Raw genomic sequence first — 13785 nt, 5'->3', positions numbered from 1 at the left:
AATTGTAACATATCTTTATCAGGAAATTTAATTAACGACAAACTCAATGTTTAATCCATTCATATAGATATATAAGATTTATTTTTTTATATTTGCAGATAAATAACGAGAGAAAAAAGGATTTATTTTTTTGAACAAGCGAACTGTAATACCACAATCGCATCTACCGCAATTGCAGCGTGGTCGGTATCGAATTTAAATTCAGTGCCGAGTCGTGCGAGAGGTGGAGGTTCGCCATGGCGTTGCTTGGTGGCGATAAGGTCGCGACGGACCGCGCGACGGCGTTCGGTCGATAAGCAGTGGAACGTTCGCGGAAGGAGAGCTCTCTGGAGTCGGTCTCTCGGCAGCTCCCGCGAGGGTCGTGAGTGTCAGCGAGTGCCGTGTTGTCAGGCCAAGGTCGGAGAATCGCGGGACGGGTCATCCTCTTCTCTCTCTCTCTCTTTTTCTCTCTCTCTAAGTCCTTGCGGCGACTCGAGGAGGCCGTTGTCGGTGGTATATCGCGCGCAGCGCGACTGGTATGTCGCGCGGGACGACGGCGCCGCTTCGAGGACGACGACGACGGGTCGCGTAATCAATCGTGATCGGTCGCGCGCGTCGCTACGACGTACGGGTGGCCGCCGCCCGCGGCACGTTCTCGCGCGAGCAGCAGCGAGTCGAAACATGCGTCGGCTGCGTCGACGGGGCACCGAGGACGGGGACCGTGCGACAGCCGAGGAGGCTCCTGCGAGGAACTGTCAGGGGGACCGTCGCCACCACCATCGCCGCCGACGCCGCCAGCACCGCCGTCACGCGTGAGTCAGTGCGGGATCGGACGGAGGCGACGCACGCAAAATGGCTTCGGGCGACAATGTGGACGTCATCGAGGTGGTCGAGACGACGAGCTTCCCCGTGCCGGTGCAGCCCGTTGTGGATCACCTCAAACCGGAGCAATCCATCGTCGAGGAGGACTGTGAGTGAACACGACACCCCGTTCTTAAATTCGTGCCTCCTTTCCTCGCCCCTAGCTCCGACCCCTCCCGCCGCGTGCCCCGCTGTTAGAGACCTAACCTATACCGGGACCCCGGACGCCGATCGCTTCTCGTCGAGTTCCGTTCGGAGCTCGATATATCCGGATTCTACCGTCTCCCGCGCTCGTCGCGGTCGATCGGAGCCGCGTCAACGTTACGCTCATGTTTGACAGCTAATGGGTGTCACCCGACCTACAAAGCGCGAATGTGGGACTTCGCGTCGCCGTCCGAGACGACTAGCAGCGGTTTATTCGACACGCGCTCCCCGCATGTCGACGACATAGTTCCTCCCGCGAGACGATCGATCGATGAATAAATTCGACGGACTCCTTTTAGTCACTATATAAAACTTCCCGGCGGAATTCCCATTCGATTACATCACCAGGTAACGGAGATGCCTGCGTAAACGTTGCGCTACCGAACACGTCGCGATTTCTCCCGCACGTGATTTCTCGCGGATCGACAGCTGATGGTTGTGGCTGTCGAGTAATACAAGGCGACCGACGCCTTTTACTTTAGGCTTCCCGAAATTTTCAAGTCGACCTACTCCGACGTGTGCACTGCAAAAAAAAAAAGTAGACGACGAACGGTGGAAAAAACCATCGTTCCGTCTCAACGTCGGGACGGTCTGTTATTGCAGAAGAAATCGGTTTATTCCAGTATGCGTAAAAGCCGCACACGCATGTCGCGGCACGCAGACGAAGGGCGCGCGCGTTTAACAATGCCGGAGTAGAGACAACGTCTTCGGCTACCACCGAAGGCTTATTCTCGTTGAAAACACCACGCGTTCCACGCATGACACACTTTCCTTCCGCGCGGCACCGCATTACGTAATTACGGAGATACCTAGTATTGAAAACCGCAGAGCGAAGGTTGACTCGTAAAGAATGCATATACGAGTCCCCGTTTCTCTATTTCTCTCTATTTGCTAGATTCCGCTCCACTGGGATTTCGGACGTGTCCGATCGAAGAGATCCTCTCCCGGGTAAGCCGGGACCGTCTCTAGGCTCGTCGGAGGAAATGGTCCAGTTGCTTTCTGATTAAAGTTTCACTCAGAGTTTCCACGCGTTCGTGAAATGTTAACACGAGGAAAGACGGAAAAGAGAAAGAATCAGGAATGTGTATTGGAGTCGTCGACCGAGCGCCATTCTTGGGGTCGCCAACTGATTTTCCACTAAGTGTTCGATCGATAACGAACGATCCGCTGATGCTCGACGACCCGTTTATCGCGGCTCGAAGGTGGACAGTTCTCGCCGTTTGACAGCTGACGAGTCGCCGCACGTGGTATACCTGTACTCCCAGCGCGCGGTGATAACGCCTCCGTTATCGAATTCGTGCCGTCCGAGGAATGGATTTTTCCCCGTTCGCCCGGGAAAACAACAGCTAGAAAAGTGGAACGCTTGTTTAACATCACGTACCGTACATACGCCTGAATTGTTTCTCTTTTTCGAAAGACCAGACTACCTTATCAGACGGAAGGTTTTTCCTCTCGCTTTTAAAATTGTATCTCACCTCGTACTCATTTATTCGCGTGAGTCGTATTTTTAACAACGATACAGATGGACATTTTTTTAACTTTGGACCTGCCGTCTTTTTCTCGCTGGCTTTTGTATTTAAAAAAAAAAAAAAAAAATAGAGGAGCCTACATCGCGTTTTTTATTTTTAGAACTATAAAGTCTGCGACGTGACGTATTATTGTATTAAATATTCACGCATCAATTCTTTCTTTCTTCCTGTCGGACTTACTTCACGTGAGATTTCTTCATCCGTCACATATATTCTCTCTCGAGCATCGTGCGAAGTAATACTTGAGATATCTCGTTTTCCGAGTCTTAAAAGGAAATTTAATGGAATTTTTAAATTATTTCTTTTTTTTTTTTACCTCATCTATAATAAATGGCCAGAGGTGCGTATTATACTCTCGTTACGTATTTATCTTTGAACAAGTTCATTAGATTTTTATTCTTCAGCAATATAAAATATATTACATATTCAGTAACTTCAATTCGTTCTCGCTTTTGTCTACATACTTCTGCTGGGATTTTTTTATTCATGCTTTCCTTCCTGAACATTACGCGTTATAATCAAAACGCATTTTTTTTTCAAGTTTTCGATTACGAACCAGGGAATGAACAGAACATTATCTCGTCGAAGAATGTCTATTATCTCAAGGATGAGAGCCTGCGTTTACATAACGCAATTCATTCTGCATCGAAAGAAAATAGTTTCTCACGTTTTTTTTTTTCCCCTGTTCTTCTTTTATCACGACGTGCAAAACGTGACAGTTCACAACGACAAGCTCTTCTATGCAAATATTGCGTATCCATCGTAGCTCTGAGAACTTCATTGACCACATTTCGGCTTCCGTCTGGTGCTACCATTGGCACGGGTTTTTCATTTTTTTTTCTTTTTTTTGTCTTTTCTTTTTATGTGCTTTCCGTAGGAAAACATGAGTTTCAGAACAAAGGCCATCGCATACGTTTGAGTCACGAGCTCATAACGGAAGACGAGGGGTTAAAAATAAAAGGCTAAGTAAGGACATCTTGACTCGTTGTACCCTTATTCCACAGGCTGTCATCCCCGGGGCCTTTTTTTACTCGATATCGCAAATCGCTATTTCCCGGTACGTACACGTGTCACTTTTTCTGCAGTATCGAACTCGATATTGCTCGTAGTAATTTGCTAGTTCAAGATCCACTGGATGCGATAAACAATTTGTCGTTCGTTATCGAGAAATGCATTATGACTCGCAGGCATGTCACAAAATTTCTGTAATTACATTCAGCGTTCAAAATATCTTCACGTTGTTTTGTTGCTTTAAAGAAAAAAAGGGAGATATGTTATTTAACGTGTACTTAGCTGTAGGGAAAATCTAGAGAAGCAGGATTTTAATTTCGAGCGGTCAATTTGTTGCGTTCCTTTTAATAATAGAAGTACATTCAGTAGAAATTAAATGGGAGTAAGTAATTAATATTTTCCAAAAAGTCTATTCCTTACGAAAGTATACGTACGTGTTGCATTATAAAAGAAGCAATCTCGCTTCGAATCGATCGTACCAAAAATGTTGTTGAGCTTGGCACTATCTGTAATATTCCTTTTCCTGCGGGCACGTTTTAAAATTATTCAATAACTATTTTGCAAAAGATATTATAAGTAATTTTTTTTAAAGACATATCACATTATCTAATTCGTCCATTATTTGTTATCATAGTACATACATTACATATTGCGATATAATTAAAATGACTTTATTTCTTTTCTATTTTTTTCAGATAAGTCAACCGGAGAAAAAACAACAGCATTTGATGTAAGTATTGATGTCTTTTTTTAGCGAAATAAGTATTATTAAAATGTATACATTTTTAGAAAACGTGCGCGTGACATTTTACATGAACAATTTTGTGTATAACACTTTCCAAATCTGTTTGAGTTATTATTAGCAATTAATACAATCGTATAATAATTTTTTTTTTTTTTTTTTTTTTTTTTAGATTAGTAATAGATCAATACCGATCACAACATGTTTCTTTAATCTTCTATTTACAACCAGTCGCGCCAGATATATCCTACGTTTACTCGCGAAATCATTTCTATTTTTGTACGACGTACAAACCTGCTCGTCATCGGTAATTTACACTCGAGCGTGCAGGATCGATTCTTGCAAGCTTGCAAAGTTCGCGAGGAGTCAAATTGCGCATTGAACAAGCTCTCGATTTGCTCTTCTTGTTAATAGCTCGCAAAACGCATGGGGAAAAAAAATATAGCAAAGAAGCATATCATAAATCATCGTTGCACGTAAACGATTATGTAAAAATATACTTTCACATTTTTACGAACAATACGACTGCGCGACAATGTCTATTACAACAAATCAACGTTTGTGATTTCTTCTTTTTTTTCCCTTTCTTATTTAATTAAATAATTGTTTATTTGAATAACGCATAGCCAGAGAACACTCGGTATTTCTTCTGCAGTACTAAATGCCACAGAAGATGTTTTGTACGTACCGTTTAGTATATATTATGAGGTCTTGCGTAATGCGATCTAGCTGAAACATAAAACCAAGTCCTCTCTGCGCGCATTTTATGTTGCATTAAATAATTATTTACATTGCAATTGTGAATCCATTTTTCTTAATTACACCGTCAGGATGTTTACAAGAATTTTATGTATCGGGAATTATTTTTGCAGAGTTTAGTAGTACAACATGGTACGACAGGTGGAAGGAACCCCGCAGGGGTATCAAGAAACAAATCGGAACGAGAGAGGAAGATTGGGCATCGCAGAGTTGGAGTGGGAGGTGAAATCACGTATAAGAAGGTATGTAAAGAATGCCAGTGTTGCACTTTTAATAAATAGTTTCTTTAGATCAGATTTTATGCTTTGTAATCAGAGTTAAAGAGTATCGTTAAGTGAAAAAGAAATATTTATACTATATAATATCGAACAGTATGAGTGGTAAAGTTCTTTGGATAATAAAAGAGATAAGCTTATATTTCTCTCATTCAGTTATCAATGAGGATGATGATTAGCTGTATATGTTGATTTAGTCTTCTCGTGCAAACTTATTGCAGGAAAGAAATTAAATTTTCGCTATTTAATAACTTAATATTACTGTTCTTTTTTTTAATATTAATTATAACTTTTTAGTTAGTTAAATATATTTTCTCTATTTTATATAGATCCAAACCACGCAAATTATGGGATCTATTCAGTTGGGTATACAACATGCTGTTGGTGGTCTTGCAAGTAAACCTGAACGTGATTTGTTAATGCAAGATTTTATGACGGTGGAGACAACGAACTTTCCAAGTGAAGGATCAAATCATACTCCAGCTCATCACTTCTCGGAGTTTAAATTTAAGAATTATGCACCCATTGCATTTCGTTATTTTAGAGATCTCTTTGGCATTCAACCAGATGATTTTTTGGTGAGAGAGTCCTATTTATTTTTCTCTGAAAAAATTTTCTTGTATAAAATTCAACGTTAACTTTATACTAATAATAAAATATTTTTAGATGTCAATGTGTAGCGCACCACTGCGCGAGTTATCAAATCCTGGCGCTAGTGGGAGTATCTTTTATCTGACGGATGATGATGAATTTATCATAAAGACTGTACAACATAAAGAAGGAGAGTTTTTGCAAACTCTACTTCCAGGATATTATATGGTATGTTCTATTAATTATAAAATAATTTTTTTTTTTTGTTAAAAGTTCTTTTTACTAATAATGTTGTTTTTTTATAGAATCTGAATCAGAATCCGAGAACGTTATTGCCAAAGTTTTTTGGATTGTATTGCTATCGATGTAATAGTAAAAATGTTAGATTAGTTGCTATGAATAATCTTTTACCTTCATCTGTAAAATTGCATCAAAAATATGATTTGAAAGGATCTACATACAAAAGGAAGGTTTGTAATTTTATATGAATATTTATAAATACTGTATTAATATAAAAATCAATTTCATTAAATTATGTATTAAAAATTCTAGGCATCAAAAACGGAACGTTCGAAGTCTTCACCAACATATAAAGATCTGGATTTCATAGAGCACCATCCAGAGGGTATCTTTTTAGAAGCTGATACATATGGTGCATTAGTGAAAACTATTCAACGGGATTGTCGTGTATTAGAAAGTTTCAAAATTATGGATTATTCTTTACTTGTTGGAATCCATAATCTTGATCAGGCTGCAAAAGAAAAAGCTGTAAATATCATGTGACATTTTTTATATCACGTAAATGTCAATATATATTTGTCTTTATATATACATATTCTATACTGCCCATGTGTGTTCTATATTACAGCAAGAACAAAGATTATCGGCAAGTGCCGATGAAGAAGTTGATGAAACAGGTGGTGAAAGTGATGGATTTATTCAAACTGAGAGAGAAAAACAAAGAGAGGACAGAATAGGCGCTGCCGCTTTAAATCGATCGCGCAGTATAAATCGTCAAAGGTTGGTTGCTCATAGTACAGCAATGGAAAGTATTCAAGCTGAGAGCGAACCAATAGATGAAGAGGATGACGTACCGTAAGTAATAATATATAAAACTTTGAATGAATATATTAATATATTATTTAATTATAATTAATCTTATTATTACGTTGCTTACAGTTCAGGTGGCATTCCTGCTAGAAACGCACGTGGTGAACGTCTTTTATTGTTCCTTGGCATTATCGACATTTTACAAAGCTACAGGTTAAAAAAGAAACTGGAACATACGTGGAAATCAATGATACATGACGGAGTAAGTGATATATACATAATACACATATGCGCTTCCAAGTTATTGCATAATTATTTTAATAATTGAAAAAAATTCTTTTTTACAATCTTTAATACAATTAAATATTACAAAGCGCGCGGGTCACTATTTATTCTTTTTTAAAAAAGTTATTTTACATTTATTAATTTTTTTTCATTAATTTCAACGTTCTACTAATAATATAGAAAAAAAAATTTCTTATTTCTTAAGGATACTGTGTCAGTACATCGGCCAGGATTTTATGCGCAACGCTTTCAGGACTTTATGGCCAAGACAGTATTTAAGAAAATACCATCACGTAAGTACCATCCGAATCAACCTGTTCTAACAAGTTTGACTACAAGATTACACTCAGCCAAACTTGCTAATTTATGAGTAATTTCACGCTTACTTATCTATCGGTAGTCAGGTTCTGGTTGATTACATTAATTCGTTGCATTATACAAAAGATAATCAACTTCTTATTAAGATAAAAAAAAAAATGAATAGCTTAAACTAATTTAAGCTAATTATAGCAAGATATTTAAATTCCAAAACTCAAGATCTCTGTTTATCAGTATTGTGATTCAACCACATATGCAACGCTGTTGAATTATACGTTTTATTGACGCTTTTGAGATATAATTTAAACATTTAAAATGGAACAAAAGAAAATAGGACGAAAGTTTGTTATAAATGAAGCTCAAAATTGATACTTACAATATGTATAGCGTTACAATGACATAATTAGTAAGGTACTTATATTGTTACTTAAAAAAGCAAATACCAATCCTATAGACAGCAGTAAGCCGTAAGCTAGAAATATTCTTTTTTTTTTCTTATTGCTATTTGCTATAAAACTCATTTACTTAATTTATTTGTAGAATTACATATTCTTTTATTTGGTGTGAAACAAATCATCACGATAAATTAGAATTTTCAGGAAATTCAACAAAATACTAGCTTTTACAAATATCTTACTCGTAATTCTTATCAGGACTAATACGAGCGATACCAGTTTTAATAAACTCTTTATCTACTTATTTATATTTTAAGAACGTTAAGAGCGCAGGTCAGCGACTCAATTTCGTCCTAATCCTAAAGATTTTATCACAGTTTTAGCCGTCCAGAAAAATGTTCTAACGTTTAAAATAGCGTAATAAGATATTTGAGTGACTGCAGAGAATGTGACAAATACTATGCGGATATCCGAAAATTATCTATATACGATGCTTGCATCAATATCATGGTTATATTCAAATTTTATTGATCTATCAGTGCCTTGCATAAGTTAACGATATATTATGCATAAATTAAGAATTGTTTATTGTAAAATAAGAATTTGATCACTTCTTTATCTTAACGAATGCAATATTTAAATATCAGTTAAATTTAATTAAATTTAAAACTAAACTTTTCGGATACTTGCATTCGTTTTCAAATCAATGCTGTGAATAAGATATATTTTGAGTTTATGAGTGCCAATTGATCATTTTGGGTTTTGTTTTGGTGTAACTAATTGCTAACACAATACACGTATGTATATTTTATTTTAATTTTTCTACTTTTTGATAATTTTGCAAATTCAACTTTATTGTGCATTTTATACATTCTTTTTTTTTTATACACTTTTTATTTTGATATATTTATTGAAGAAAGAAATAACGAATTACCAATCACTGGTGTCCACAAGTATAGCTGAGTATTTTTTTTATATATCGATATTGGTAATCTTGACTTCCATTAGCTTTTTCTCTTATATATTAAACTTCGGAGCCACTAGTAAAATTTTATAAGATGCTGTATAAGTAATAGCTGTACAATTAAATATTTTTTGCTTGTTAATAATTTGTTCTTAATCTAATCTGTAATATGATTGAAATATGTGCACTTGTTAGTGTACAGATTATCACAATTTCTATCATTTAGATTTTTTGATCAATAATATTATGTGCCAAAATTTTATAAGAATTCTTTTAAATGTTGAGAATAAGTAAATTTTAATAGCAAAAATTTATAGTTTATCGACGCGCCGAAGCAATCATTGGTATTTTCGTTCATCAGAGCATATTAGTAAAATAAAGATATAGTAGAACGCACGAAATACATTCGAGCATTCTAAAAGCTTGCTTTAACACATGCTTTAAAGAGAACAAAAAGAATATGCATGTGACAGTTCGCGACAGAGGCTCTTTATAAGGATGCTAGTTGATTTTGTGCGATCTATATACCTATAGAAGAATCTCAGCGGTATAAATAATGTTGGACGTATATATTTTTGACAATAGTAGCAAATGTAGGATCGCGTGCGTGTACGAGATTAATTCGAGAAAGAGTGCGAGAGTGTGAGAGCGAGAATAATAGGTAGAAGTAGAATTCTTTATTATTTTTTTTTTTCTTTTTTATTGTGAAAATATTCAGCTATCGACTGAACGTGGACACCATTGTACATATTTATATATTTTACAATAAACATTTTCGCTGTTTACAACTTCATTTCATTTATGAGCCCACCCACACTTATAACTTACTGTACTTATACTTTACTTATACTACTGCTACTGCTACTACTACTACTACTACTACAACTGTTACTTTTACTAATACTAAAGCTATTATTGTTACTTTTGGTATACTAGTACTCTACTATTTTATTATCGACTCTGTTCCACTTATTATGACTAACAACCCCTTGTAGTCGTTACTCATATTAAGTTCTTTGCACTATCATCGCGTGACACTTTGTATATTGTCTTAATATTGTACCGTACAATGTGTTTGTTGTGTTACGTTTGCGTTTTGTTAATTACTTATCAAGTATAATTTATGACGTAAATTAACAAATTACAATTGACGGCCCAAACACTTTAGGAAGAAATCATGTAATGTAACAGCCTTTGAAAATTATTATGCGTTAAAGTATCGTCGCAGCAACAGCAACTTGAGTCGCATAAATCTTCGAATGTATTAAGATTTAGTTGATCCGCTTGGATAATAATTTATAACGAGATACTCTACAACAATACTGAATTTTCTTATGCAGAAGGAAAATACGAATTTAAAGTCGCTTTCTGTTACAATTTTTAAAACGTTAGGTGTACCCTAGCTTTTCTTTAATGTTTCTATCTATTCTCGGCAGTCCTTACGATTTTGTTGTTCGTTCAATGATCCGGTATACATAATCATATTGTAAGCGAAGTTAGCTAAATGTTAATGTTTCTGTGTCCCGTGCACTTCTTTTCGTGTCGACCCCCATGACCTCATCTGACCTGCTACCGATCGAAACTCGAAAATTGAATACCAAAAGTGGACCTGCCTGAGATTAAGGGGAATCACCGCAAATTCCGTAACCTCGTCACCAGCTATATAGGTAACTCTGTCTATGTGTGCGTCCATCTGTCCATTTTTGTACGAATGTATGTATAGTCGTGGTCAGAATGGTTGCAACACATGAAGTTGCAACATGATTTTAAGAAACAGAAAATGCGAACCGCTACATTCGTTTACGTGCAATACATAGATCTGGTCATATCTATGTATTGCACATGAACGAATGTAGCGGTTCGCATTTTCTGTTTCTAAAAATCTTGTTGCAACTTCATGTGTTGCAACCGTTCTGACCACGAGTGTACGTCTTTTTTTTTTTTTTTTTTTTTTTTAATGTAATCCTTTGCTTGTACATGTGTTCCTTTTTATGAATGACTCGTTTTTCAATCGTTGCTCTTTGATGTCATAATTTGTAAATTTTTATTTTTACGTAATTTTGCATTGAGAAGATAAATCGTTTATCACAATTTTTTTTTTGTGAAAAATTAAAATAATTTTTCTTAATGATATTCTAAAATAATTATTGTAAGAATATCTTGTGAAAATAACACTTGACATTTCTGCATGCTCAAAGATAAGATAGTGGTCTGATGAATTAGAATAGTAAATTTTTGTGTTGTATTATTTTATTCGCTTAAAACTAAGGAAATGCAATATATAATGATATGTTTAAAGATATTAATATACGCACATATCTAAAGCTTTACGTCTCGCAATAAAACTTTAAGCACAATTTATGTTAGCTTAATAACACGTACGATTCTTTTAAACGTGAATGTTACTAAAAAATAAGCAAATGCGAAATTAACCAATGGAATTATGTGAATGAATTTTCCTAACGTCTTTGTGAGTGTACTTTTGTCTCTATAGCTTCTGTTTCAATGCTATTGCCTATGAGAATTGAATAATGTATGTTCTTTTTTTTTTTTTTTTTTAATTATTCTCCATATTTTCGTTCTCTACCTTTCTGACACATTGTGCACCACAATCTAAGAATTTTTTAAATAAAAATTTAGGCTGTTCTCTTTTCAATATACCCAAGAATATCAACCGCGATACCAATTATGTACACTGTCTCTACACTAAATATTTTCACTGTCTCTTCCAATAAGTGTTAATCAAGAAAATTCGATAATCGCGTTTTACTCAGCGCGTTCTCCCTTTTAATTTTTTTTATCTGCAAATTCTACAATCCTGAGACTTTCCCTGTCACATTCGGTATCGTGCAGCAATTAGTTTAGCCTAGACACACCCTACAATCACAGCACGGACCGATAAATTAAATGGATAAACATCTGCGCAATTTATAATAAAATCTAATTGTTACGTATGCATATCATGTATTTTTACGTACTTCAGCACAATTCTCTCATGTACGTATATACATATTATATATATATATATTTTTTTTATTTTCTGTGTGATTAACTACGTAGGCATGGATTAAAATGTAGAGAGTACGTATATAAGTGACAATTGCTAATTATAAAGACAGTTCTTGCTTAAAAGTGAGCGAGGGCAATAAATGTCAGCTTAATTATATTCTTGTTCATCTACAATATATGTTAGATATTCTGTGCCTGCGATTAGTATAATTAAAACTTAATATTTTACCATAAGTATGTCGAGCATAGCTTAGATTTTGTTAACAGACAGTAGAATAGCATAATAATATATATTAAAAAAAAAAAATTAGATTTATACTATATTATAATATTAACGAGATAAATTAACATATCCTTCGACCTTTGCTACGATGCTATATTATAATATCGGCTTTTGTGGTTTGAGTACTTTTGATAAGCGTATTTAACATGCGTGATTTTTACGGCGATTTAAAATAGAACTACTTGGTGTTAAAAATCGTACATTCTTCTGCAAAAGATTGTGACATGGCACGTTTTATGTTGCAGCCTTGAAACATTCCCCGTCGAAAAGGAAAAGTATAAGCAGACCGATAAGGCCATTGGAGGGTGACTTCGATTCAACTGGTGAGTCAAATGTATTTTCTTGTCGAATTAAAAAAAAATGTTTTTTTTTTTTTAATTCTCTGCCATACAAAAGCTCTTTACGCTTGTTCATGATATCACGCGAGAAATTGATCGGTTTTCGGAACGTCATCGATAAATAGCTGTTGTCGCGTATCTGTGCAACTTAAAATGTTTTCTAAGGTTCAGCGCGTGTATAATAATTAATCGCGACAGAAAAAAAAATTTTGGATTAAAATAATCCGCGTGACAGTATTGATTTGCGATTTGCGTGAATTCCGAAAATCGTGCCGATGATTTCGATAGGACGTTTTCTCACGGTTCTATCATTGGCTTTGCGCTGGATTTCACCGTAGCCAGGCACAGCGATCAATGCAATAAACTTAGTTGCGGCATTCCTACGTTACCCGCTTCCAAAGCATTCACGACAATACCAGTATGTGAAGACGTTCGAGAGTTCTAGGTGAAGTTCCCCGTTCAAACCCACCCGATAATTCCTCCGTTCCTTGCTCCACGTTTACTCTTTACGGATACTCGACTACGTATATGAAAAGCGTATGTACACTTATTATAATATCTAATTGTTTAGTAGATTTTAATTCGCACCAACGAAGGCGCACGTTGTAAAGAGAATAATAATCAGTCTCACATTTTTCTCTTACCGGTGAGCCCGAAAGTTTAGAGATTTTTATCGCCAAAAAAAAAAAAAAAATGTAAGTCTGTACATACATCTCTCACGGACTCAAGTCACGGTCAGCGATGAAATGGTAAACGCCATGTAAATACTAAATGCAAAATCGTACATTGTACATAACGAAGAAAAACCGGAGATATGCTGTGATATGTATCACGTAAAGTTAATTATTTCACCTAGCAAAGTACTTTTCACTGATACACATATCTGCATATCGATCCTTGTCGCTTCGTCTCTCCTTGTATTTCCGTAATCAACCCGTTCATCATCCCACGTATACAGCTTCACATCGTGAATGCCTATCGTTCTGTTCTCCCGTCTCTTACGGTCAGTCCTAGAGATTTGCTTCGGGTCTCCTTCGGTCAACGAGACGCGACAGAGAAACTTGCGCCGCGCGATTTCGGCGGAATTAGCTTTTATCGTGCTTCGCTGCAAATAAAACGCTTAAAGAAACGTAGCGTATTTGACGAGAGAGCAGGGTTTGAACGATGATAATCGCAGATGTGGTCGTTCCGA

At 36.3% G+C, this 13785-nt stretch overlaps 1 protein-coding gene across 11 annotated transcripts in view; it reads left to right on the top strand.

Annotated features, from left to right (window-relative positions):
* The first annotated feature begins 370 nt into the window (after positions 1 to 370).
* Pip5k59b (Phosphatidylinositol 4-phosphate 5-kinase 59B) overlaps positions 371 to 13785 on the top strand; it is a 29566-nt gene continuing 16151 nt past the window's right edge. For 3 of the 11 annotated variants that reach the window (XM_070673981.1, XM_070673980.1, XM_070673985.1), the window contains exons 1-12: positions 373 to 949; positions 4280 to 4314; positions 5199 to 5327; positions 5690 to 5938; positions 6027 to 6179; positions 6257 to 6421; positions 6504 to 6719; positions 6820 to 7046; positions 7131 to 7263; positions 7492 to 7579; positions 10568 to 10630; positions 12501 to 12578. In XM_070673981.1, coding sequence (XP_070530082.1) covers positions 832 to 949; positions 4280 to 4314; positions 5199 to 5327; positions 5690 to 5938; positions 6027 to 6179; positions 6257 to 6421; positions 6504 to 6719; positions 6820 to 7046; positions 7131 to 7263; positions 7492 to 7579; positions 10568 to 10630; positions 12501 to 12578 — 1654 coding nt within the window. In that variant the 5' untranslated portion in view covers positions 373 to 831. Of the gene's footprint in view, positions 950 to 4279; positions 4315 to 5198; positions 5328 to 5689; positions 5939 to 6026; positions 6180 to 6256; positions 6422 to 6503; positions 6720 to 6819; positions 7047 to 7130; positions 7264 to 7491; positions 7580 to 10567; positions 10631 to 12500; positions 12579 to 13785 lie in introns of all 11 variants that reach the window. The other 8 variants (XM_070673979.1, XM_070673978.1, XM_070673984.1 and 5 more) reach the window with 6 other exon arrangements.

This window comes from Cardiocondyla obscurior, linkage group LG02 (genome assembly GCF_019399895.1).
Source record: "Cardiocondyla obscurior isolate alpha-2009 linkage group LG02, Cobs3.1, whole genome shotgun sequence".
Classification (NCBI taxonomy): Eukaryota; Metazoa; Arthropoda; class Insecta; order Hymenoptera; family Formicidae; genus Cardiocondyla; species Cardiocondyla obscurior.
The sequence above is the reverse complement of the archived record's forward strand: the minus strand, read 5'-3'. Positions and strand labels throughout refer to the sequence as shown.